The sequence below is a fragment of the Coregonus clupeaformis genome, chromosome 16 (assembly GCF_020615455.1).
Source record: "Coregonus clupeaformis isolate EN_2021a chromosome 16, ASM2061545v1, whole genome shotgun sequence".
Taxonomy (NCBI): domain Eukaryota; kingdom Metazoa; phylum Chordata; class Actinopteri; order Salmoniformes; family Salmonidae; genus Coregonus; species Coregonus clupeaformis.
Window position 1 is genome coordinate 7251832 of NC_059207.1, and position 27210 is coordinate 7279041.

The 27210-nt window shown below is 48.8% G+C and overlaps 1 protein-coding gene across 1 annotated transcript in view; it reads right to left on the reverse strand.

Moving 5' to 3' along the window:
- The window catches only part of LOC121584474 (atrial natriuretic peptide receptor 3-like), a 98237-nt gene extending 77353 nt beyond the window's left edge, over window positions 1-20884 (reverse strand). Inside the window, 2 exon segments of the mRNA XM_041900367.2 lie at window positions 19886-20449; window positions 20452-20884. Coding sequence (XP_041756301.2) covers window positions 19886-20449; window positions 20452-20554 — 667 coding nt within the window. The 5' untranslated portion in view covers window positions 20555-20884.
- Between the last annotated feature and the right edge of the window lie 6326 nt (window positions 20885-27210).

A 27210-nucleotide genomic window follows, 5' to 3' on the forward strand; every position in this document is an offset into this window, starting at 1 on the left:
TGTGTGTGTCTGTCTCCCTGTGTGTGTGTGTGTGTGTGTGTGTGTGTGTGTGTGTGTGTGCTCTGTGTCTGTCTGTTCTCCCCCCTCTAGGTAGGGCGCACTGACGCTAGTTACAAATGAGCTTAGGAATGCAGAGAAGGGGGCTACTTATCGTGGCTCACAGGGTGTTTAATGTGTCCCCTCGGCTCATTATAAACATGGTGTAGTGTGAGTGCATTATGCAAATAGGAGAACGACGTTGTGCTAACTTATAACGCTGCCTGCCTGCCTGCCTGCCTGCCTGCCTGCCTGCCTGCCTGCCTGCCTGACTGACTGACTGACTGACTGACTGACTGCCTGCCTGCCTGCCTGCCTGCCTGCCTGTCTGATTGCCTGCCTGCCTGTCTGACTGCCTGCCTGCCTGCCTGTCTGCCTGTCTGTCTGATTGCCTGCCTGCCTGCCTGCCTGTCTGATTGCCTGCCTGCCTGTCTGATTGCCTGCCTGCCTGTCTGCCTGTCTGCCTGTCTGCCTGTCTGTCTGATTGCCTGCCTGCCTGCCTGCCTGCCTGCCTGCCTGCCTGTCTGATTGCCTGTCTGCCTGCCTGTCTGTCTGTCTGTCTGCCTGCCTGCCTGCCTGTCTGTCTGCCTGTCTGTCTGTCTGTCTGCCTGCCTGCCTGCCTGACTGCCTGCCTGTCTGCCTGTCTGTCTGTCTGCCTGCCTGCCTGCCTGCCTGTCTGTCGGACTGTTACTACTGAGATGCTGAGATGCTCATGGTCAGGATCTTTATTAGGATATTCTGCTGCTGTGGGGCAGAGCGATAGAACTAGAGGAGGAGTACAGGAGGAGCGGAGGAGAGGAGGAGAGGAGGAGAGAGTGGAGTGGAGGAGGAGAGGAGGATGGAGAGTGGAGTGGAGGAGAGGAGGAGAGGAGAGGAGTGGAGAGGAGGAGCGGAGGAGAGGAGGAGAGAGTGGAGTGGAGTGGAGAGGAGGAGAGAGTGGAGAGGAGGAGAGAGTGAAGTGGAGGAGAGAGTGGAGTGGAGAGGAGGAGAGAGTGGAGTGGAGGAGGAGAGGAGGAGAGAGTGGAGTGGAGAGGAGGAGCGGAGGAGAGGAGGAGAGAGTGGAGTGGAGAGGAGGAGAGAGTGGAGTGGAGAGGAGGAGAGAGTGGAGTGGAGGAGAGAGTGGAGTGGAGGAGAGGAGGAGAGGAGAGGAGTGGAGAGGAGAAGCGGAGGATAGAGTGGAGTGGAGAGGAGGAGAGAGTGGAGAGGTGGGAGTGGAGGAGAGAGTGGGAGGGAGGAGGAGAGAGTGGAGGGAGGAGGGAGAGGAGGAGAGAGTGGAGTGGAGAGGAGGAGAGGAGGAGAGAGTGGAGAGGAGGAGAGGAGGAGAGAGTGGAGAGGAGGAGAGGAGGAGAGGAGGAGAGAGTGGAGAAGGAGGAGAGGAGGAGAGAGTGGAGAAGGAGAAGAGGAGGAGAGAGTGGAGTGGAGAGGAGGAGAGAGTGGAGAGGAGGAGAGGAGGAGAGAGTGGAGAAGGAGGAGAGGAGGAGAGAGTGGAGAAGGAGGAGAGGAGGAGAGAGTGGAGCGGAGAGGAGGAGAGAGTGGAGAGGAGGAGAGGAGGAGAGAGTGGAGTGGAGAGGAGGAGAGAGTGGAGTGGAGAGGAGGAGCGGAGGAGAGGAGGAGAAAGTGGAGTGGAGAGGAGGAGAGAGTGGAGAGGAGGAGAGGAGGAGAGAGTGGAGTGGAGAGGAGGAGCGGAGGAGAGGAGGAGAGGAGGAGAGAGTGGAGTGGAGAGGAGGAGAGAGTGGAGAGGAGAGGAGGAGAGAGTGGAGAGGAGAGGAGGAGAGAGTGGAGTGGAAGAGGAGAGGAGGACAGAGGGAGGAGAGGAGGAGAGAGTGGAGGGAGGAGAGGAGGAGAGAGTGGAGAGGAGGAGAGGAGGAGAGAGTGGAGGGAGGAGGAGAGGAGGAGAGAGTGGAGAAGGAGGAGAGGAGGAGAGAGTGGAGCGGAGAGGAGGAGAGAGGAGGAGAGGAGGGAGAGGAGGAGAGAGGAGGGAGAGGAGGAGAGAGTGGAGGGAGAGGAGGAGCGGAGGAGAGGAGGAGAAAGTGGAGTGGAGAGGAGGGAGAGAGGGAGAGGGAGGAGAGGAGGAGAGAGTGGAGTGGAGAGGAGGAGAGGAGGAGAGGAGGAGAGGAGGAGAGAGTGGAGTGGAGAGGAGGAGAGAGTGGAGAGGAGGAGAGAGTGGAGTGGAGAGGAGGAGAGAGTGGAGTGGAAGAGGAGAGGAGGAGAGAGTGGAGGAGAGGAGGAGAGAGGGAGAGGAGGAGAGGAGGAGAGAGTGGAGTGGAGGAGAGGAGGAGAGAGTGGAGAGTGGAGGAGGAGGAGAGAGGAGGGAGAGGAGGAGAGAGGAGTGGAGGGAGGGAGGAGAGAGTGGAGGGAGGAGAGGAGGAGAGAGGGAGCGGAGAGGAGGAGATGAGTGGAGAGGAGGAGAGGAGGAGAGAGGGAGGAGAGGAGGAGAGAGGGAGAGGAGGAGAGAGGAGAGAGGAGGAGAGAGAGGAGAGAGGGAGTGGAGGGAGGGGGAGGAGGAGAGAAAGGAGGAGAGAGTGGAGTGGAGAGGAGGAGCGGAGGAGAGGAGGAGAAAGTGGAGTGGAGAGGAGGAGAGAGTGGAGAGGAGGAGAGGAGGAGAGAGTGGAGTGGAGAGGAGGAGCGGAGGAGAGGAGGAGAGGAGGAGAGAGTGGAGTGGAGAGGAGGAGAGAGTGGAGAGGAGGAGAGAGTGGAGTGGAGAGGAGGAGAGAGTGGAGTGGAAGAGGAGAGGAGGACAGAGTGGAGGAGAGGAGGAGAGAGTGGAGTGGAGGAGAGGAGGAGAGAGTGGAGTGGAGGAGAGGAGGAGAGAGTGGAGAGGTGGAGTGGAGGAGAGAGTGGAGTGGAGTGGAGGAGAGAGTGGAGTGGAGTGGAGTGGAGGAGAGAGTGGAGTGGAGAGGAGGAGAGGAGGAGAGAGTGGAGAGGAGGAGAGAGTGGAGAGGAGGAGAGGAGGAGAGGAGGAGAGAGTGGAGAAGGAGGAGAGGAGGAGAGAGTGGAGAAGGAGAAGAGGAGGAGAGAGTGGAGTGGAGAGGAGGAGGAGAGAGTGGAGAGGAGGAGAGGGTGGAGTGGAGAGGAGGAGAGGAGGAGAGGAGGAGAGAGTGGAAAGGAGGAGAGAGTGGAGAGGAGTGGAGAGGAGGAGAGGAGGAGAGAGTGGAGTGGAGAGGAGGAGAGAGTGGAGTGGAGTGGAGAGGAGGAGAGAGTGGAGAGGAGGAGAGGAGGAGAGAGTGGAGTGGAGAGGAGGAGAGAGGGGAGTGGAGCGGAGGAGAGAGGGAGTGGAGAGGAGGAGAGGAGGAGAGGAGTGGAGAGGAGGGAGAGTTGGAGAGAGTGGAGTGGAGGAGGAGGAGAGGAGGAGAGAGTGGAGGGAGAGGAGGAGAGAGTGGAGGAGAGGAGGAGAGAGTGGAGAGGAGGAGAGAGGAGGGAGAGGAGGAGAGAGGAGTGGAGAGGAGGAGAGAGTGGAGGGAGAGGGAGGAGAGAGTGGGAGTAGGAGAGAGGAGGAGAGAGGAGGGAGGAGGAGAGGAGGAGAGGAGGAGAGAGTGGGAGGAGAGGAGGAGAGGAGGAGAGAGTGGAGTGGAGGGAGAGGAGGAGAGAGTGGAGTGGAGAGGAGGAGAGAGAGTGGAGAGGAGGAGAGGAGGAGAGAGTGGAGTGGAGAGGAGGAGAGGAGGAGAGAGGGAGTGGAGAGGAGGAGAGAGTGGAGAGGAGGAGAGAGTGGAGAGGAGGAGAGAGTGGAGAGGAGGGAGAGGAGGAGAGAGTGGAGAGGAGGAGAGGAGGAGAGAGTGGAGTGGAGAGGAGGAGAGTGGAGAGGAGGAGAGAGTGGAGGGAGAGGAGGAGAGGAGGAGAGAGTGGAGTGGAGTGGAGAGGAGGAGAGAGTGGAGTGGAGAGGAGGAGAGAGGGAGAGGAGGAGAGGAGGAGAGAGTGGAGAGGAGGAGAGGAGGAGCGGAGGAGAGGAGGAGAGAGTGGAGTGAGAGGAGGAGAGAGGAGAGGAGGGAGGAGAGGAGGAGAGAGTGGAGAGGAGGAGAGAGTGGAGAGGAGGGAGGAGAGTGGAGAGGAGGAGAGAGTGGAGAGGAGGAGAGGAGGAGAGAGGGAGTGGAGAGGAGGAGAGTGGAGAGGAGGAGAGAGTGGAGAGGAGGAGAGAGTGGAGTGGAGGAGAGGAGAGGAGGAGAGAGTGGAGAGGAGGAGAGGAGGAGAGGAGGAGAGAGTGGAGTGGAGGAGAGGAGAGGAGGAGAGAGTGGAGTGAGGAGGAGAGAGTGGAGTGAGGAGGAGAGGAGGAGAGAGTGGAGTGGAGGAGTGGGTAGTGAGAGGAGAAGAGGAGATCAGTGCTATAGCTTATTATGTTGCTTCCCATACATTTTACAGGTAGAATAAACCTCTTTAGAATGGCATGGCTGTCAAAGTTTTGGTATTTTTTTTTCAATACTACCAATTACCCCACCGAAGACATCGTTTAAAAAAAGTATACTTGGTCATAATAGACTTTATATGGGGAAATAAAACTCATAGAATAAAAAGGAAGGTTTTCCATCTTCCTCAGTCTGAGGGGCGTTTTAACCTTCCTCAGTCTGAGGGGCGTTTAACCTTCCTCAGCTGATTCAGTGGGGCCATAGGGGCGTTAACCTTCCTAGGAACCCTGAGGGGCGTTAACCTTCTCAGTCTGAGGGGCAAGGGAGGGCGTTTAACCTTCCTCAGTCTGAGGGGCGTTTAACCTTCGATCCGAGTAATTCCAGATTTAACCTTCAAGAGGGGCGTTTTAAACTTCCAGACTTGGAATTGGATCAACTCACCACCCAAGGCTTTCGCTTGAGACATATAGTTAAATGCACTAAACAGGAACAATGGGTACAGATTGAGGATGTTCATGCTCATTCCCAGAATGTTTTTACGTGTCTATTTTCAAAAGGATAAAGCTAAGAACATTAACAACTTCATAGTTAAGAATACTACAACAATATGGAAGAAAATGAAACGTATTCTACAAGAACCAATATCACTCCCTAGAAACACACCCCTTATGGAACAATCCTTGGAGAGCTTTTCAGAACTCACCGACAAATTGGACCACATGGAAAACTAAAGGGCATAGAAACAGGAAATGACTTGGTAACAGGAAATACATGACAGAATACATTTTGGACTGACCAATCTAGATAGTTTCAAAATACATGCAACTTAAAAGTTAAATATCACAAAATGTCTATTTGAAATATTTTGGACATCAGAGCAACCTTGAGGGAATCTTATTTGATTCAGAAAAGGATGTTCATATGATACGGAACATATACAAATCCTTGCTGAGAGCATATCCAACTGACAATCTCTTAGAAAACAATATTAACTAAAAGAGAACTGATGTTGGCCCAAGATTGAGGGAAAGTTTGAGCATAACTAACAAAAATTACAGTTAATTAAAATGTACGCTTAATCCAGTATAAGCTAATGTATATAATGAATTTAAAATACAAGAGACAAAATTGACAAATTCTACACAGCACAACGGCAGAGTCATGTCTTAAGTGTAAAACTAATAATGACTCAGTAATTCATGCCTTCTGGGAATGCTGTGAAGTCAAAAAGTTATGGGCGGAGCTAGAAAGTTGGCTGTCAGATGTATTATAATGTCAACTTAGTTTTAATCCGTCTGTCTGCATATTTCAAGACATGGCATATGGGGGAGTAGTGAGATACCCGATGGGCTGGATGATTCTCTTCTCATCACTCATCTTGAAAAAACGTATACTAAAAAACTTGGAAATCAATCAATCTGCCATCATTAACACAATGGAAAAATCTGATTATTTATTATTGAAATATTGAAAGTGCATGGGCCACGGAGAGAAACAAAATGGTGCAGTTTGAGGCCATGTGGCGGAGAGTGATACGGGCGCTGGAGATGGGGGGCAGGTGGGTCTGGGCAGGGAGGATGTGGTTGATGGAGATGGGGGTGGGAGCAGGTGGGTCTGGGCAGGGAGGATGTGGTTGATGGAGATGGGGGTGTGGGCAGGTGGGTCTGGGCAGGGAGGATGTGGTTGATGGAGATGGGGGTGTGGGCAGGTGGGTCTGGGCAGGAGGATGTGGTTGATGGAGATGGGGGGTGTGAGCAGGTTGATGTGGTTGATGGGATGGGGGTGGGAGCAGGTGGGTCTGGGCAGGGGGGATGTGGTTGATGGAGATGGGGGTGTGGGCAGGTGGGTCTGGGCAGGGAGGATGTGGTTGATGGAGATGGGGGTGTGAGCAGGTTGATGTGGTTGATGGAGATGGGGGTGGGAGCAGGTGGGTCTGGGCAGGGAGGATGTGGTTGATGGAGATGGGGGTGTGGGCAGGTGGGTCTGGGCAGGGGGGATGTGGTTGATGGAGATGGGGGTGTGAGCAGGTGGGTCTGGGCAGGGGGGATGTGGTTGATGGGGATGGGGGTGGGAGCAGGTGGGTCTGGGCAGGTGTGATATAGTTTATGTTCATATGATGTTGTCGTTTGTACACTATATATACACAAAAGTATGTGGACACCCCTTCAAATGAGTGGATGCTGCTATTTCAGCCACACAAGTTGCTGACAGGTGTATAAAATCGAGCACACAGCCACGCAATCTCCATAGACAAACATTGGCAGTAACAAAGATGAGAGATCACTTCTTCCTCTCTGACAAGCGGTTTCAACTCGCTATTTGCTTTTTGAGGTTTGGTCCAACAGAATCGGTCATATGGACACAAACACATTGAGACATTATTCGACTGTAATAGAGGGGAAGTTAACCTTTCTAACCATACCCCTTTTTTACATTCTGTCTCTCCTCAAATTGAGCTCAGAGCAGATACTACTAAAAAACGGGAGTATCGATGAACATTGATTTTGAAAATGAATGCTCAGTTTGTCGCGCGCGGCACTGCGTTAGAACCACTAGCAGCGTGTTAGCCAAAGACTGTTATACTAGCTGTCTAGTCTGTGTTTTATAAATGTGCAATAAGCATAAAAATGCAATTATATAAAGGAATACACTGCATTTCAAACGGTCAGCAATAATCTAATGAATTCAGGGTTTGTGAAATTATACTCAGACACACTAATAATTTAACTAGTGTAATTGTACAACAAAGCTTATTTAGAAAACATTTAAAAGAATCGAGATATACAGTATATTGTGAATCGGCCATAATAAATAAAAAATCTAGATATGATTTTTAGGCCAGGTCGCCCAGCACTACAGGCTACAGGCTTTACAGTGTTGCTAGCTCTGTTTACGTACCGGTAGTATCGAATCCTCAGACTACTGACAGTGTTGCTAGCTGTGTTTACGTACCGGTAGTATCTAATCCTCAGACTACGGACAGTGTCCGCTGGGGGCAAAATATTCATTGGATGTTAAATTTCAAGAACCCTCCCCCATATGCCGGGTAGGACCCATTTTGCAGAGAGTTCCGTACGCTAGTTTGCAACATAGCAGAAAATCGAAGAAACCCCGGCGGAAAAAACGGAGGGTGCTCTATACACAACATCATCATACACCAACCTATTCTGATGATATTTTAATCTGAGATTTCCTGGCCACACTGTTGTACCTACTACACTAATCTAGTGAGCAAATTTGGAGCTCCTCCCAAAAAAGGAATTTGATTGGTTTGACGTGTTGCGAGGAGTGACGGATTTACACCGGGTTCACTATAATATTTATATTTGTTTATTTTTTGAGAAAGAGACGGAGATATCGTGGACGTAGGTCGGGGTGCCTTGTAAGGATCCGACGGCGAGCGAGTAAACTGCCTCTTCCATCAATCCTATTAGCCAATGTTCAATCATTTGAAAACAAATAGGATGACCTAAGATTAAGGTTATCCTACCAACGGGACATTAAAAACTGTAATATCTTATGTTTCACCGAGTCGTGGCTGAAAGAAGATATGAATAACATACAGCTGACGGGATATACGCTACATCGTCAGGATAGAACGGCTGACTCCGGTAAGACAAGGGGTGGCGGTCTGTGTATATTTGTAAACAACAGCTGGTGCATAAAATCTAATACTTAGGAAGTCTCAAGGTTTTGCTCGCGTGAGGTAGAGTATCTCATGATAAGCTGTAGACCCACTATTTACCAAGAGAGTTTTAATCTATATTTTTCGTAGCTGTCTATTTACCACCACAAACCAATGCTGGCATTAAGATTGCACTGAATGAGTGTAACACTCTGGCTCTATGGACGTTTATATTGAGCCAGGGTTGTTCATTTTCTTGTGTTTGGGTGTATTTCATTTGGTGGTGTTGGGGATGGGTGAGTTTCATTTTGTTTGTGTCATGTGGTGATTGGTCGATGACTCCCAATCAGAGGTAACGAGTGTCAGCTGTCGGCTCGTTATCTCTGATTGGGAGCCATATATATTCTGTGTGTTTTCTCCTTTGTGTTGTGGGTTATTGTTTCCGTGTTGCTGTTAGTTTATATCAGTATTTTGAACTTCACGTATCGTCATTTGTTGTTTTTCTTCGTGGTTGCTTTAAATAATAAAGTCATCATGTTCACTCGCAACGCTGCGCATTGGTCCGCTCCTTCTGACGATCGTGACAGAATAACCCACCACAAAAGGACCAAGCAGCGTAACAAGTGGCAACAGGACCTACCTACACAGGAGTTATGGACGCCTCCTAAGGTCGGGACATGGGAAGAGTTATTGGACGGAAAGGATCCTTGGGCACAACCGGGAGAATATCGCCTCCCTCGTGAAGAGCTGGAGGCAGCCAAAGCTCGAGAGGAGGTGGTACGAGGAGGCAGCGCGAAGGCGAGGCTGGAAGCCCGTGGAAGAGAGGCAACCCCAATAAATTTTTTGGGGGCACATGGCTTGGCAGCTGGGCAGCAGGAGGCTGCCACAGGGAGAAAAGGAGAGAAGGCTAACGGAGTACGGGAGCCATTGGCGAGTGGAAGGAGGAAGTTGTTGTGGCACGGCATGAGAGACTGAAGTGTGTTCCCAGTCTGGTCCGGTCCGTTCTTGATCCCCAGTTAAGGCCAGTGGTGGGTGTTCCCGGTACGGACCGGTCTGTTCCTACTCACGCACCAGGTCCACGATGTGCGTCGCCAGCCGGCCAGAGTCTGCCGTCTGCCCTAGAGGCGTCTGAACTGCCCGTCTGCCAAGCGCTGCATAAGCCGCCCGTCTGTACTGAGCCTGCAAAGCCCGTCCGTCTGCCATGAGCCTTCAGAGCCGTCCGCCAGACAGAATCATACACCTGCTATGGAATCAGCAGGGAGCCGACGCAGCCTATGCTGGACTGGAGGCTCGGGTTGCGTGACCGGCAGGAGCGGCTCATGCGGATGGGAGCCGTCCTGCTGGAGGTGATGACTGCAATCCGAGGCTGGGGTCCGCCTCCACCGCTAGCCGCCCAGCCAGCACCATCAGCCAGCCATGAGCAGCCAGACCCGTTAGCCAGCCATGAGCAGCCAGATCCGTCAGCCAGCCATGAGCAGCCAGATCCGTCCAGCCAGCCATGAGCAGCCAGACCCGTCAGCCAGCCGCGAGCAGCCAGATCCGTCAGCCAGCCACGAGCAGCCAGATCCGTCCAGCCAGCCATGGGCAGCCAGATCCGTCAGCCAGCCATGAGCAGCCAGATCCGTCAGCCAGCCACGAGCAGCCAGACCCGTCCAGCCAGCCATGAGCAGCCAGACCCGTCCAGCCAGCCGCGAGCAGCCAGATCCGTCAGCCAGCCATGAGCAGCCAGATCCGTCAGCCAGCCGCGAGCAGCCAGATCCGTCAGCCAGCCATGAGCAGCCAGATCCGTCAGCCAGCCATGAGCAGCCAGATCCGTCAGCCAGCCACGAGCAGCCAGATCCGTCCAGCCAGCCATGAGCAGCCAGATCCGTCAGCCAGCCGAGCAGCCAGATCCGTCAGCCAGCCATGAGCAGCCAGATCCGTCAGCCAGCCATGAGCAGCCAGATCCGTCAGCCAGCCACGAGCAGCCAGATCCGTCAGCCAGCCATGAGCAGCCAGATCCGTCAGCCAGCCACGAGCAGCCAGATCCGTCAGCCAGCCAGGATCCGCCAGAGCCGTCCAGCCAGGATCCGCCAGAGCCGTCCAGCCAGGGTCCGCCAGAGCCGTCCAGCCAGGGTCCGCCAGAGCCGTCCAGCCTGGATCCGCCAGGAGCCGTCCCGGCCGGGATCCGCCAGAGAGCCGTCCCGCCGGGATCCGCCAGAGCCGTCCAGCCAGGATCCGCCAGAGCCGTCCAGCCAGGATCCGCCAGAGCCGTCCAGCCAGGATCCGCCAGAGCCGTCCGCCAGGATCCGCCAGAGCCGTCCCGCCAGGATCCGCCAGAGCCGTCCCGCCAGGATCCGCCAGAGCCGTCCAGCCAGGATCCGCCAGAGCCGTCCAGCCAGGATCCGCCAGAGCCGTCCAGCCAGGATCCGCCAGAGCCGTCCAGCCAGGATCCGCCAGAGCCGTCCAGCCAGGATCCGCCAGAGCCGTCCAGCCAGGATCCGCCAGAGCCGTCTAGCCAGGATCCGCCAGAGCCGTCCAGCCAGGATCCGCCAGAGCCGTCCAGCCAGGATCCGCCAGAGCCGTCCAGCCAGGATCCGCCAGAGCCGTCCAGCCAGGATCCGCCAGAGCCGTCCAGCCAGGATCCGCCAGAGCCGTCCAGCCAGGATCCGCCAGAGCCGTCCCGCCAGGATCCGCCAGAGCCGTCCCGCCAGGATCCGCCAGAGCCGTCCCGCCAGGATCCGCCAGAGCCGTCCCGCCAGGATCCGCCAGAGCCGTCCCGCCAGGATCCGCCAGAGCCAGCCAGCCAGGATCCGCCATCTAGTCAGGTGATGCCCCTTAGCCCGGTGCTGCCCTTTAGCCCGGTGCTGCCCCTTAGTCCGGTGCTGCCCCTGAGTCGGTGCCGCCCCCTTAGCCCAGTGCTGCCCCGTAGTCGGTACTGCCCCTTAGCCCGGTGCTGCCCCCTTAGGCCGATGCTGCCCCTTAGTCCGGGGTTGCCCCTTAGTCCAGGTGGGGTTAGGTGGAGGGTGGTCATTGGGAGGAGGCTACCGAAGCAGGTTGTGACTGTGGTGGGGTGGGGATCACGACCGGGGCCAGAGCCGCCACCATGGACAGACGCCCACCCAGACCCTCCCCTAGTCCTGATGTTGGTGCGCCCGGAGTTCGCACCTTTAGGGGGGGGTACTGTAACACTCTGGCTCTATGGACGTTTATATTGAGCCAGGGTTGTTCATTTTCTTGTGTTTGGGTGTATTTCATTTGGTGGTGTTGGGGATGGTGAGTTTCATTTGTTTGTGTCATGTGGTGATTGGTCGATGACTCCCAATCAGAGGTAACGAGTGTCAGCTGTCGGCTCGTTATCTCTGATTGGGAGCCTATATATTCTGTGTGTTTTCTCCTTTGTGTTGTGGGTTATTGTTTCCGTGTTGCTGTTAGTTTGTATCAGTATTTTGAACTTCACGTATCGTCATTTGTTGTTTTCTTCGTGGTTGCTTTAAATAATAAAGTCATCATGTTCACTCGCAACGCTGCGCATTGGTCCGCTCCTTTTGACGATCGTGACAATGAGCTGTATAAGGCCATAAGTCAACAGGAAAACGATCATCCAGAGGCAGCGCTCCTAGTGGCCGGGGACTTTAATGCAGGGAAACTTAAATCCGTTCTACCTAATTTCTACCAGCATGTTAAAAGTGCAACCAGAGAAAAAATAAAAAACTCTAGACCACCTTTACTCCACACACAGAGACGCGTACAAAGCTCTCCCTCGCCCTCCATTTGGCAAATCTGACCATAACTCTATCCTCCTGATTCCTGCTTATAAGCAAAAACTAAAGCAGGAAGCACCAGTGACTCGGTTAATAAGGAAGTGGTCAGGTGAAGCAGATGCTAAGCTACAGGACTGTTTTGCTAGCACAGACTGGAACATGTTCAGGGATTCTTCCGATAGAGTACGCCACATCAGTCACTGGCTTCATCAATAAGTGCATCGATTATGTTGTCCCCACAGTGACCGTACGTACATACCCCAACCAGAAGCCATGGATTACAGGAAACATCCGCACTGAGCTAAAGGTAGAGCTGCCACTTTCAAGGAGCGGGACTCTAACCCGGACGCTTATAAGAAATCCTGCTATGCCCTCCGACAAACCATCAAACAGGCCAAGAGTCAATACAGGACTAAGACTGAATCTTACTACACAGGCTCCGACGCTCGTCAGATGTGGCAGGGCTTGAAAACTATTACAGACTACCAAGGGAAGCACAGCCGTGAGCTACCCAGTGACACAAGCCTACCAGACGAGCTAAATCACTTCTATGCTCGCTTCAAGGCAAGCAACACTGAAGCATGCATGAGAGCATCAGCTGTTCCGGATGACTATGTGATCACGCTCTCCGTAGCTGACGTGAGTAAGACTTTTAAGCTGGTCAACATTCACAAGGCCGCAGGGCCAGACGGATTACCAGGACGTGTACTCCGAGCATGCGCTGACCAACTGGCAAGTGTCTTCACTGACATTTTCAACACGTCCCTGACGGAGTCTGTAATACCAACATGTTTCAAGCAGCCCACCATAGTCCCTGTGCCCAAGAACACTAAGGTAACCTGCCTAAATGACTACCGACCCGTAGCACTCACGCCTGTAGCCATGAAGTGCTTTGAAAGGCTGGTCATGGCTCACATCAACATCATTATCCCAGAAACCCTAGACCCATTCCAATTTGCATACCGCCCCAACAGATCCACAGATGATGCAATCTTTATTGCACTCCACACTGCCCTTTCCCACCTGGACAAGAGGAACACCTACGTGAGAATGCTATTAATTGACTACAGCTCAGCGTTCAACACCATAGCACCCTCAAAGCTCATCACTAAGCTAAGGACCCTGGGACTAAACACCTCCCTCTGCAACTGGATCCTGGACTTCCTGACGGGCCGTCCCCAGGTGGTAAGGGTAGGTAACAACACATCTGCCACGCTGATCCTCAACACGGGGCCCCTCAGGGGTGCGTGCTCAGTCCCCTCCTGTACTCCCTGTTCACCCATGACTGCATGGCCAGGCACGACTCCAACACCATCATTAAGTTTGCCGACGACACAACAGTGGTTGGCCTGATCACCGACAACGATGAGACAGCCTATAGGGAGGAGGTCAGAGACCTGGCCGTGTGGTGCCAGGATAACAACCTCTCCCTCAACGTGATCAAGACAAAGGAGATGATTGTGGACTACAGGGGGAAAAAAAGAGGACTGAGCACGCCCCCATTCTCATCGACGGGACTGTAGTGGAACAGGTTGAGAGCTTCAAGTTCCTTGGTGTCCACATCACCAACAAACTATCATGGTCCAAACACACCAAGACAGTCGTGAAGAGGGCACAAAAAGCCTATTACCCCTCAGGAGACTGAAAAGATTTGGCATGGGTCCTCAGATCCTCAAAAAGTTATACAGCTGCACCATCGAGAGCATCCCAACTGGTTGCATCACCACCTGGTATGGCAACTGCTCGGCCTCCGACCGCAAGGCACTACAGAGGGTAGTGCGTACGGCCCAGTACATCATTGGGGCCAAGCTTCCTGCCATCCAAGACCTCTATACCAGTCGTGTCAGAGGAAGGTCCTAAAAATTATCAAAGACTCCAGCCACCCTAGTCATAGACTGTTCTCTCTGCTACCACATGGCAAGCGGTACCGGAGCACCAAGTCTAGGTCCAAAAGGCTCCTTAACAGCTTCTATCCCCAAGCCATAAGACTCCTGAACAGCTAATCATGGCTACCCTGACTATTTGCACTGCCCCCCCACCCCATCCTTTTTACGCTGCTGCTACTCTGTTAAGTATTTATGCATAGTCACTTTAACTCTACCCACATGTACATACTATTTGCAAGATTGTTATTGCCAGTCATATGCTAGGTTAAAGTCCCCCCCAAAAATGTGTCCGAATAGAAAATGGTTACAACCGAAACAATTGACACCATAGAGATACACTGCATGACCAAAAGTATGTGGACACCTGCATGTTGAACATCTCATTCCAAAATCATGGGTATTAATATGAAGTTGGTTCCCCCATTTGCTGCTACAACAGCCTCCACTCTTCTGGGAAGGCTTTCCACTAGAAACTGTTGGAACATTGCTGTTGGAACATTGCTGAGGGGACTTGCTTCCATTCAGCCACAAGAGCATTAGTGAGGTCGGGCACTGATGTTGGGCGATTAGGCCTGGCTCGCAGTCGGCGTTCCAATTCATCCCAAAAGTGTTCGATGGGGTTGAGGTCAGGGCTCTGTGCAGGCCTGTCAAGTTCTTCCACACTGATCTCGACAAACCATTTCTGTATGGACCTCGTTTTGTGCACGGGGGCATTGTCATGCTGAAACAGGAAAAGGCCTTCCCCAAACTGTTGCCACAAAGTTGGAAGCACAGAATCGTCTAGAATGTCATTGTATGCTGTAGCGTTCAGATTTCCCTTCACTGGAACTAAGGTGCCTAGCCCGAACCATGAAAAACAGCCCCAGACCATTATTCCTGGCACTACGCATTGGGGCAGGTAGTGTTCTCCTGGCATCCGCCAAACCCAGATTTGTCCGTCGGACTGCCAGATGGTGAAGCGTGATTCATCACTCCAGAGAACGCATTTCCACTGCTCCATACATTTTTGGACTCACCTTGTTGTGCTGTGCTCACTTGAACAGGAAGGTGGCGCGGCGGTTCTTCGTGGGCAAATTTTGTCATCAAAGTCTGACATTCTCTGGATTTATGGTGCGCAACTGGGAACTCTGGAAAAACAAGGTCGAGTCATGACATAAGTGATCTTCAGATCGGAGCTCTAGAAAGAAGCCCGAGTTCCGGACTTGGAATTCCGAGTTGGATGACTGTTCAAAACGCATTTTCCCCAGTCGGAGCTAGTTTTTTTCCGAGTTCCCAGTTGTCTTGAACTCACTGAAGTCTGAGATTTCCCAGTTCTGATTTTCCAGTTGTTATGAAAGCGGCAGAAGTCATGCTGGATTGACAGCATGGCCAATGTTGAATGTTTATCCTTTTAAGTTTGGAGAAGAGACCCTTAAACCCAGACTTGGACCACACATCCACACCACTGAATAGCAGGCTAGTGATTGTTTTGCAATGCTTGCAGTTAGCCACTGATTCCCTCCAAACCACTCATTGTTGAATTTGCGATTTCCAACTTGTTGTTTAATGTTTATGTCCAATGGCCGATGAGCACCCGATCGTTTTATCTATAATTTCTCTTCATAATTTCTCTTCATATGACAAGGATTAAAAAAGGATGATGATGACTGCTTGTCTAGCTTGCTAGCTAAGATTTTGAAAGTATGATGTTGACATGATCAGTCCAATCAAAGCTACTGTAGATATAACGTGATTTGACGTCATTTTATCTGTGGCCAATGACTTTGAGCCTTATTGGATGGGCACTTCTAACGTAACTCTATGGCAGCACCCAGGGGGCTTGAATTTTCGAGCTCTCCCCGTAGATTTTGACGTAGTGTCCCCATGAGTGACAGAACACTGAGCCAATCACGGCGCAACTAGAGAACATTCCCAACCCCTATGCTCCATATTTTCCGCTGGCTGCCCCACCACCACAGAAAGCACTGAGCTAGGCTGAAACACCTGCATGTTGGAGCTGCTCTACTCAAGAAAGCAAAAAAGAGACCATGTTTGTATACTGCTTTATTAACTCAATGATTTTTATTTTTATTGTTTGCTAACTGATATGTGACACGTATTAATGCCAAAATAACATGCAAAACAGGTCGCCACTCGTCAGCTTTCATTTGAGGGTATTTTCCTCCATATCGGGTGGACATTTAGAAAAAAACAGCACTTTTTGTACAAAAGTATTGAGACAAATAAGAATAGAATATGTTTCTTAACACTTCTACATGAATGTGGATGTTACCATGGTTACGGATCATCCTGAATGAATCATTAATAATGATGAGTGAGAAAGTTAATAACCTCCCTCGTTATTGTAATGGTGAGAGGTTAACATGTCTTCGCGTCTGTATCCATATTAATGTAGATACACAGTACTGGTAACCATGGTAACATCCATATTCATGTAGATACACAGTACTGTGAGCTCCAAAAGTATTGGGACAGTGACACATTTGTTGTTGTTTTGGCTCTGTACTCCAGCACTTTGGATTTGAAATGATACAATGACTATGAGGTTAAAGTGCAGACTGCCCAGCTTTAATTGGAGGGTATTTTCATCCATATTGGGTGAACCGTTTAGAAAGAACAGCACCTTTTGTTCGTAGGTCCCATTTTAGGGGACCAAAAGTATTGGGACAAATTCACTTATTGTGTATTAAAGTAATCCTTAATGAATCGTGAATAATGATGAGTGAGAAAGTTACAGAAGCACAAATATGCATAATATGCATAATCATGGTAGCATCCAAATTCATGTAGAAGTGTTTAGAAACATATTATATTCTTATTTACAATAAAAGTGACTCCAAAATGACACAATACATTATTTACCGTTCATTTCTATTGGACACAAAATAATCTGAAACACAACCAAAACAAAACGCATCCAACAAGTTTGTAGAGTCACAAGCTTGATGTAGTCATTGCGTGCTGTGAATATGGGACCAAATACAACACTATTGACTACTTTAATACACATATAAATGAATTTGTCCCAATACTTTTGGGGGACTATGTACAAAAAGTGCTGTAATTTCTAAACGGTTCACCTGATTAGAATGAAAATACAATCAAATTAAAGTTTAACCTCAGTCATAGTATAATTTCAAATCCAAAGTGCTGGAGTACAGAGCCAAAACAACAACAAATGTGTCACTGTCCCAATACTTTTGGAGCTCAGCGTATGCAGTGCCTTCAGAAAGTATTCAGACCCCTTGACTTTTTCCACTTTGTTACATTACAGACTTATTCTAAATTGGATTAAATACAACATTTTCCTCAGCAATCTACACACAATACACCGTAATGACAAAGCAAAAACAGGTTGTTAGACATTTTTGCAAATGTATTAAAAATAAAAAACAGAAATACATTATTTACATAAGTATTCAGCCCCTTTGCTATGAGACTCGAAATTGAGCTCAGGTGCAATAGGGATCTAATGGGGATCCATATTACAATACAAATACAAATGAACTGAGCAAAGTACAGAGAGATCCTTGATGAGAACCTGCTCCAGAGCGCTCAGGACCTCAGACTGGGGTGAAGGTTCACCTTCCAACAGGACAACGACCCTAAGCACACAGCCAAGACAACGCAGGAGTGGCTTCGGGACAAGTCTCTGAATGTCCTTGAGTGGCCCAGCCAGAGCCCGGACTTGAACCCCATCAAAAATCTCTGGAGAGACGTGAAAATAGCTGTGCAGCGACGCTCCCCATCCAACCTGACAGAGCTTGAGAGGATCTGCAGAGAAGAATGGGAGAAACTCCCCAAATACAGGTGTGCCAAGCTTGTAGCGTCATACCCAAGAAGATTCGAGGCTGTAATCGCTGCAAAGGTGCTTCAACAAAGTACTGCGTAAAGGGTCTGAATACTTATGTAAATAAGGTATTTGTTTTTTATTTGTAATAAATTAGCAAACATTTCTAAAAACCTGTTTTTGCTTTGTCATTATGGGGTATTGTGTGTAGATTGATGAGGAAAAAAACAATTAATCAATTTTAGAATAAGGCTGTAACGTAACAAAATGTGGAAAAAGTCAAGGGGTCTGAATACTTTCCGAAGGCGCTGTGTGTGTGTGGGCGTGAAGTGGTCCAGCTTTAAAGGGAGGAGATTTCGCTCTCCTCATATCACAGCACCAGTGTCAGTGTGAGACAAAGGCACCGCTCCAAAAACTCTCAGTACTACATCATGTAGTAACTCAATTAGAATGGAACCATTATTCACGATCATGAGATTGAGTTGGCCCTGTAACCCATTGCAAATAATACAGTCGACCCCGTACAGTCGGCCCAGTACAGTTGGCCCGGTAGAGTCGACCCAGTACAGTCGGCCCGGTACAGTCGGCCCGGTAGCCTACTACAAATATGTGCTATTGAAGTAAGCAAGAAGTAAATTCCACAAACACTTTTGTTTATGCTTGATTTAACATCTTGATGTATTCTTCACATACCTGTAAATGTAGACAGCCATTTCTGTCTACGTCTCGGTAAGCAACTCCACTGTAGATTTGGCCTTATAGGTAGGTTATTAGAGATCCTGGTTCGAATCCATGGTTTGTCGTAGCCGGCCGCGACCGGGAGACCCATGGGGCGGCGCACAATTGGCCCAGCGTCGTCCAGGGTAGGGGAGGGAATGGCCGGCAGGGATGTAGCTCAGTTGGTAGAGCATGCCGTTTGCAACGCCAGGGTTGTGGGTTCGTTTCCCCACGGGGGTGTAAAAATAAAATAATGTATGCACTCACTAACTGTAAGTCGCTCTGGATAAGAGCGTCTGCTAAATGACTAAAATGTAAAATGTATTGTCCTGCTGAAAGGTGAATTCATCTCCCAGCGTCTGTTGGAAAGCGGATTGAACCAGGTTTTCCTCTAGGATTTTGGCTGTGCTTAGCACTATTCCGTTTATTTTTAACCTAAAAAACTCCCTAGATATTTCCGATGACAAGCATACCCATAATATGATGCAGCCACCACCATGCTTGAAAATACAGTATGAAGAGTGGTACTCAGTGATGTGTTGTGTTGGATTTGCCGCAAACATAATGCTTTGAATTCAGGACATTAAGTTCCTTTCTTTGCCAAAAAAAAATCAGTTTTATTTTAGGGCATTATTGCAAACAGGATGCATGTTTTGGAATATTTGTATTTTGTACAGACTTCCTTCTTTTCACTCTGTCATTTAGGTTAGTATTGTGGAGTAACTAAAATGTTGTTGATCCATCCTCAGTTTTCTCCTATCACAGCCATTAAACTCTGTTACTGTTTTAAAGTCACCATTGGCCTCATGGTGAAATCCCTGAGCGGTTTCCTTCCTCTCCGGCAACTGAGTTAGGAAGGACGGCTGTACCTTTGTATTGACTGGGTGTATTGATACACCATCCAAAGTGTTAAAATGATATTAATAACTTCACTATGCTCAAAGGGATATTCAATGTCTGTTTTTTTTGTTGTTTTTTACCCATCTACCAATAGGTGCCCTCCTTTACGAGGCATTGGAAAACCTCCTTGGTCTTTGTGGTTGAATCTGTGTTTGAAATTCACTGCTCGACTGAGGGACCTTACAGATAATTGTATGTTTGGGGTAGCTTAGTGGCAGGTAGCTTAGTGGGGCGGCAGGTAGCTTAGTGGGTAAGAGCGTTGTGCCAGTAACTGAAAGGTCGCTGGTTCTAATCCCGAGCAGACTAGGTGAAAAATCTGTCGATGTGCCCTTAAGCAAGGCACTTAACCCTAATTGCTCCTGTAATTCACTCTGGATAAGAACGTCTGCTAAATGTACAGAGATCAGGTAGTCATTCAGAAATCATGTTAAACACTATTATTGCACACAGAGTGAGTCCATGCGACTTGCCATAACAAAAGGGGTTGAATACTTATTGACTCAAGACATTTCAGCTTTTCATTTTTAATTAATTTGTACACATTTCTAAAACATAATTCCACTTTGACATTATGGGGTAATGTGTATAGGCCAGTGATCAAAATCTGAATTAATAATCCATTTTAAAATTCAGTCTGTAACACAACAAACAGTGGAAAAAGTCAAGGAGTGGGAATACTTTCTGAAGGCGCTGATACGTGTTTCTTCAATAAAGCACACGAACGAGGACATGTTAAGTGGAATAAGTGAAATAAGCGGCAGTATTAGTAGATGGGGCTACAGTTGAACTATTCTGACATTTCGGCTATACAATGGGACAGTGGAGAGACTTTTCTCAGTACAGTAGCCTACCTTCACTCTCGTAGATGTAGTTGATGATGTCATCTGCGTTCAGGCCCTCTTCTTTAGTGTTGATTGCTATGTGGACCGTATGATATTCCTCCATGAGTTTGAGGTGCACCCCTTCCAGAGTGAAGTAACAATTTCTCTCCTTTTTGTCGTCATCGAAGATCAGCAGCGCATCTTTCCAGTTGAAGTGATGGAACATCGCTGAGAATGTTTCTGCCATTTTCAGGTAAGACGGGGAGATTCGGGTCAGGTGAGAGTATTCTTTCTCCTTGTCACTGAACCCGCTGGCCAGAGCACCTGTCGATATTACCGGGATGTTCCAGTGGGAAGCCATCCTTACCACCGGCGCCGCGGCGTATTCACACACGGGACCGAGAACCAAGTCCGGCTTCATCTCGCAGGAGCGGTCCACCAGGGAGAAGAGCGCATCATTGCCACAGTCGGAATCCTCATAGCGCACGTTGAAATTAAGTCCGGAATATACACCGCCGCTGATTTTCAACCTCTGCTTTGCATACTCTATGGCCGGGGCCACTCTTGCTATTGAGAAAATATAGGAGTTATTTTTGGCAACATCACCAATACTTCGATGTCCTCAATCACTGTTGCACTTGTCTGACCAGGTAACAACCCCAGCCAAATGTACAAACACAATGAAATGAAACATGGCATGATGCAACTTTAAAAGTTATGCTTTGTCTATAATCATTAATAATGTTTATCTCTCTCTCCAAGTCAACTGTCTTCCCGGAGCCGCAGACTTCCTAGTACACAGGTAAATTGCAATTGCCAATGTGGAGTCTTCCAAAAATAAATAATCTAAGTTAAATTGCCTTTTTCTTTGAATGAATGAAATAAAAATTCTAAATGTATGAAGTGTATGATCGTGCACAGAGAGTCTCCTGCAACCTCCTCAACTGATGGAAGAATCCCCTCTGTTTTCCTAACTAATTCTCCTGTTCCCCTGGTCATTCCTCTTGTTTAAATATGGTAAGTGCCAGACAGCTGCCACACACACGCCGAGGGGAGGAATTGTGAAGCATCTTTTCCTTATTATTCCTGCGTCATCCCTCTACAACACACCTCTTTCTTAAAGCTACAGGTCCTTCTTTTTGCTACTTTTTTTTATGTTAGAGAAAATAATTGTTCGTTTTGCCGCATCCCCCTGTACACTTAGATTTGCAGAGACTGAATGCAATGCCTCATTGACAAGAAACGGTCTTTTCAAAGAGAAAAATCAAGAAAAAAAAACTGTAGGTTTTTGTTTGCTATTTTAGATACAAACGCGAGTCTAAGCCGTTTTGGGCTACACAACACAATGAAATATACAGTCTGGTACAGTGTAGCACATATATAGCTTGTATTAATAGACTAAATACCTTTAACTTTCCTGATCCATTTACCTTTGAAGTCAACAAGGTGGGACATCTATGCATACTGCACGTGCATAGGCCTACTGAACATCATCCACATTTTGACTGATTCATTTTGCCTTTAGAAACCCCACTAAAAAATACCCAGCTTTAGAAGTGTGCCGAGCGTTCCAAAGTGAACCACAGCAGCCATGACGAATGATCAACCTCTGGTGCGGCATGAGGAAACCCAGCATGGGAGAAAGAGAAACCCCGCTATAGACTGCCATCTAGTGGCCACAGCCAACATAGACCGTTCTACAGTAAGAGATGCAGGCCCGTTGAGGATAGTTTTAGGTCCGTATAGATATGCCTATACTGTCCAGACGATTTTAAGCAAAGCAGTATCGGTTTAGTAAGAATAGCCTAGCTGAGACCTAGCTGACTGATTTGTGTCGTGACGATGGTGTCTTTCTCCCAACGCCAGTGTTGCGTTGGATAGATATTAACAGTTGAGTACTAAATGCTGGATGTTAAATAAGGAAAAGAGGCAAAGCCCAGCCCGGGTATATTTCTCATGCCCCATTAAACGTCGGCCTGCAAAATGAGTCACCTAACAAGTTCCCTAGACGTAAGGGGTAACAACCTCTCATTCACGTCACCTTTAAATGGGCCACTTGGTTTTGCGGCTGGCGTAATTCATTGACATATAGGGGCTACTGTGTCCAGAACTCTCATTATAATAATGACAGGGGGTTTGAGGTAATGTCGGGTCTCTAGTCTGTGATTTCTTTAGCTACTCCCCTTATCCTGATTACACCAATGGGTGCAATTTGAAGCCGCTATTTGGAGCTACTTGGCAATTAAGAGTCATTCTGCTTTAACTAGACACCTTGTTGTTTAATTTTACAGCATCCTGGAGCTACAGATGCCGCATATTTATTTGACCCAGTTTCTCACAACAGAACAATTATTCAGCAGCAACAAGAAATGTGAATCATTATGTGGGATTGATAATTTTTTTCGTTAGGGCAAATCAAGTCTGGCATTTTTTGGAAATTACAAACTTTAGAAGCCTTTTTATACCTTCAATATACTACAACTTTGCATTTCCTGCAACAACAGGATCATCAAATAAAGATATGGCATCAGGGTACAGCCTTCTTAGGTAACTAACTTTTACATATACTTGGAGATAGAGGTCACGTCATTCCAGGTATATCATACTGCCTGCCTGGCTGGCTCGGTCTGGTTGATGCCCAGTGCAGGTCGTTTGCGTGTGTGTGTATTGAATAATTGTCCAGAGAGACTGTACTGCAGGGCAGGTTGTTAGTTGATCTAATAAGGGCTCTGGTTTATGACCACATCTCTTTTAAATCTATTAAAGTGGTCATGTAATCAAGGCCATCTGTCAGAGCCACGACAGGGTGTGTTTTATGTTAATGCTGTATACATGTTTAATCAAATCAAATCACATTTTATTTGTCACATACGCAGAATACAACAGGTGTAGACCTTACAGTGAAATGCTTACTTACAAACCTTTAACCAACAATGCAGTTTTAAGAAAAATAAGTATTAAGTAAAAAATGGATAAGTAAAAAATAAAAAATAAAATAACAGTAGCGAGGCTATATACAGGGGGTACCGGTACAGGATCACTGTGCGGGGACACCGGTTAGTCGAGGTAATTGAGGTAATATGTACATGTAGGTAGAGTTAAAGTGACTATGCATAGATAATAAACAGAGTAGCAGCAGCGTAAAAGAGGGGGGACAATGCAAATAGCCATTTGATTAGATGTTCAGGAGTCTTATGGCTTGGGGGTAGAAGCTGTTAAGAATCCTTTTGGACCTAGACTTGGCTCTCCAGTACCGCTTGCCGTGTGGTAGCAGAGAGAACAGTCTATGACTAGGGTGGCTGGAGTCTTTGACATTTTTTAGGGGCCTTCCTCTCACACCGCCTGGTATAGAGGTCCTGGATGGCAGGAAGCTTGGCCCCAGTGATGTACTCAGCTGTACGCACTACGCTTTGTAGTGCCTTATGGTCGGCGGCCGAGCAGTTGCCATACCAGGCAGTGATGCAACCAGTCAGGATGCTCTCGATGGTGCAGCTGTAGAACTTGTTGAGGATCCGAGGACCCATGCCAAATCTTTTCAGTCTCCTGAGGGGGAATTGGCTTTGTCGTGCCCTCTTCACGACTATCATGGTGTGTTTGGACCATGACAGTTTGTTAGTGATGTGGACACCAAGGAACTTGAAGCTCTCAACCTGCTCCACTACAGCCCTGTCGATGAGAATGGGGGCGTGCTCGGTCCTCCTTTTCCTGTATTCCACAATCATCTCCTTTGTCTTGATCACGTTGAAGGAGAGGTTGTTATCCTGGAACCACACGGCCAGGTCTCTGACCTCCTCCCTTTAGGCTGTTGTCGGTGATCAGGCCTACCACTGTTGTGTCGTCGGCAAACTTAATGATGGTGCTGGAGTCGTGCCTGGCCATGCAGTCATGGGTGAACAGGGAGTACAGGAGGGGACTGAGCACGCACCCCTGAGGGTCCCCCGTGTTGAGGATCAGCGTGGCAGATGTGTTGTTGCCTACCCTTACCACCTGGGGGCGGCCCGTCAGGAAGTCCAGGATCCAGTTGCAGAGGGAGGTGTTTAGTCCCAGGGTCCTTAGCTTAAATCAAATCAAATCAAATCATATCAAATCAAATTTTATTTGTCACGTGTTTAGCAGATGTTATAGCGGGTGTAACGAAATGCTTGTGCGTCTAGCTCCGACAGTGCAGTAATATCTAACAATTTCACAACATATACCCAATACACACAAAACTGGTAAGGAATGGGATTTAAGAATATATACATATATGGACAAGCAATGACAGAGCGGCATGGACTAAGATACAGTAGAATATTATAGAATAGAATGCAGTATATACATATGAGATGAGTAGTGCAAGATATGTAAACATTATTCATTAACGTTAGGTGGTTGGTAGCTGCTGTACTTAATTTCGGCTACTGATTGCAGTCTGCCAGTTTGGCTTTATACATAGCTTGGGCTTTGTCGAGTAAGGCTTAAACTATGTATTTAGATTGTAGTTAGGTACTATAGGTAGGCATCGTGGGCTGTATATTATTAAGTAGTATAGGTAGGCATCGTGGGCTGTTGTGGGTAGCTGTTGTGTAGTTATTGTAGGTTACTTTTGTATTCGGCGGTGCGGATGTAGCACTAAGCTAGCTAGCTAACTCACCTCCTGGATTAGCTGGCGAGTTGCTATTAGCAACGGTTGCAACTAAAAACAATATCCTTTTAGCCAGCTACATTCGTTCGCAGCGACGCTGCGTTTTCAAACAAAGTCAACACAGTAGCCATTGCTAGCCAGCCAACACTACCAGCAGGCTGTGGTAGCTAAATACAATATCTTTGTGCTAGCTACCCAACGTTTAATCGTTGCTGCGTTATGAAAGGTAAGCTTGGCTTCTTATATGGTGTTGAGTTAAGCTTAAACCATGTATTTAGATTGTAGGTAGGTATTGTAGTTTGGTATTATAGGTAGCTTACTCAGGTAGTTATTGAAGGTTATTGTAGGTAATTATTGTAGGTAAGGACTGTATTCGGCGGACTCCGGCGAAGCACGAGGCTAGCCTACCCACTACTTGGACCAACAAAGCTAGCTAGCTAGCGGGTAGCTACTGGTAACTTTTTGCAACTATGGTTAATTGTTTCCAATGTTATTTCATGCTTAAGAGTACCTGTGATTGAGCCAGCTAGCTGCTACCATTCAGCTGTTTTTCTAACCTCATCCGAGGCATTAACGTTAGGTGGTTGGTAGCTGCTGTACTTAATTACAGCTACTGATAACAGTCTGCTGTAGTTTACAACAATTCTAATTTCTAAAGTGGAAGTTGGGAGAGTTTTACTCGGGTGGTTCAGTGAAACAATTATAGTTTCTGAGGTGGAAGTTGGGAGAGTTATATATATTTTTTTTTTGGTGAGGAGGCCTGCTCTCTTCCCTTTCCCTGATGTTTACTTCATTTCATCCCGATCTCCTCTGCATTATTGTAGCCATCTGCTGCAGCCTGTCAACTATGCCTCTGCCTATCCCTGTTCTCTCCTCTCCGCACAGGCTACACAAACGCCTCACACCGCGTGGCTGCTGCCTCTCTAACCTGGTGGTCCCTGCACGCACCACACACCTGGAGTTCCAGGTCTCAGGCAGCCTCTGGAACTGCCGTTCTGCCGCCAACAAGGCTGACTTCATCCCAGCCTATGCCACCCTCCAGTCCCTCGACTTCCTGGCACTGACGGAAACATGGATTACCACTGAAAACACTGCTACTCCTACTGCTCTCTCCTCGTCTGACCATGTGTTCTCGCACACCCCCAGAGCATCTGGTCAGAGGGGTGGTGGCACAGGAATCCTCATCTCTCCCAAGTGGTCATTCTCAATTTTTCCCCCTAACCCATCTGTCTATCTCCTCATTTGAATTCCACGCTGTCACAGTCACTAGCCCATTTAAGCTTAATATCCTTGTCATCTATCGCCCTCCAGGTTCCCTTGGAGAGTTCATCAATGAGCTTGACGCCTTGATAAGTTCCTTTCCTGAGGATGGCTCACCCTTCACAGTCTTGGGGGATCTCAACCTCCCCACGTCTACATTTGACTCATTTCTCTCTGCCTCCTTCTTTCCACTCCTCTCCTCTTTTGACCTCACCCTCTCACCATCCCCCCCCCACTCACAAGGCAGGCAATACGCTTGACTTCATCTTTACTAGATGTTGCTCTTCTACTAATCTCACTGCAACTCCCCTCCATGTCTCCGACCACTACTTTGTATTCTTTTCTCTCTCGCTCTCCTCCAACACTACTCACTCTGCCCCCTACACAGATGGTAGCGCGCCGCCGCAACCTTCGCTCTCTCTCTCCCACTACTCTCTCCTCTTCCATCCTATCATCTCTTCCCTCTGCTCAATCCTTCTCCCTCCAATCTCCTGATTCTGCCTCCTCAACCCTCCTCTCCTCCCTTTCTGCATCCTTTGACTCCCTGTGTCCCCTATCCTCCCGGCCGGCTCGGTCCTCCCCTCCAGCTCTGTGGCTTGATGACTCATTGCGAGCTCACAGAACAGAGCTCCGGGCAGCTGAGCGGAAATGGAAGAAAACTAAACTCCCTGCCGACCTGGCATCTTTTCACTCCCTCCTCTCTACATTTTCTTCATCTGTTTCTGCTGCTAAGGCCACTTTCTACCACTCTAAATTCCAAGCATCTGCCTCTAACCCTAGGAAGCTCTTTTGCCACATTCTCCTCACTGCTGAATCCTCCCCCCCCTCCTCCCTCTCTGTGGATGACTTTGTCAACCACTTTGAAAAAGATGGTTGACGACATCCGATCCTCGTTTGTTAAGTCTAATGACACTGCTGGTCCTGCTCACACTGCCCTACCCTATGCTTTGACTTCTTTCTCCCCTCTCTCTCCAGATAAAATCTTGCGACTAGTGACTGCAGGCCGCCCAACAAACTGCCCGCTTGACCCCATCCCCTCCTCTCTTCTCCAGACCATCTCCGGTGACCTTCTCCCCTACCTCACCTCGCTGATCAACTCATCCTTGACCGCTGGCCATGTCCCTTCCGTCTTCAAGAGAGCGAGAGTTGCACCCCTTCTCAAAAAACCAACACTCGATCCCACTGATGTCAACAACTACAGACCAGTATCCCTTCTTTCTTTTCTTTCCAAAACTATTGAGCGTGCCGTCTTTAGCCAACTCTCTTGCTATCTCTCTCAGAATGACCTTCTTGATCCAAACCAGTCAGGTTCCAGGACTGGTCATTCAACTGAGACTGCTCTTCTCTGTGTCACGGAGGCTCTCCGCACTGCTAAAGCTAACTCTCTCTCCTCTGCTCTTGTCCTTCTAGACCTGTCTGCTGCCTTTGATACAGTGACCCATCAGATCCTCCTCTCCACCCTCTCCGAGCT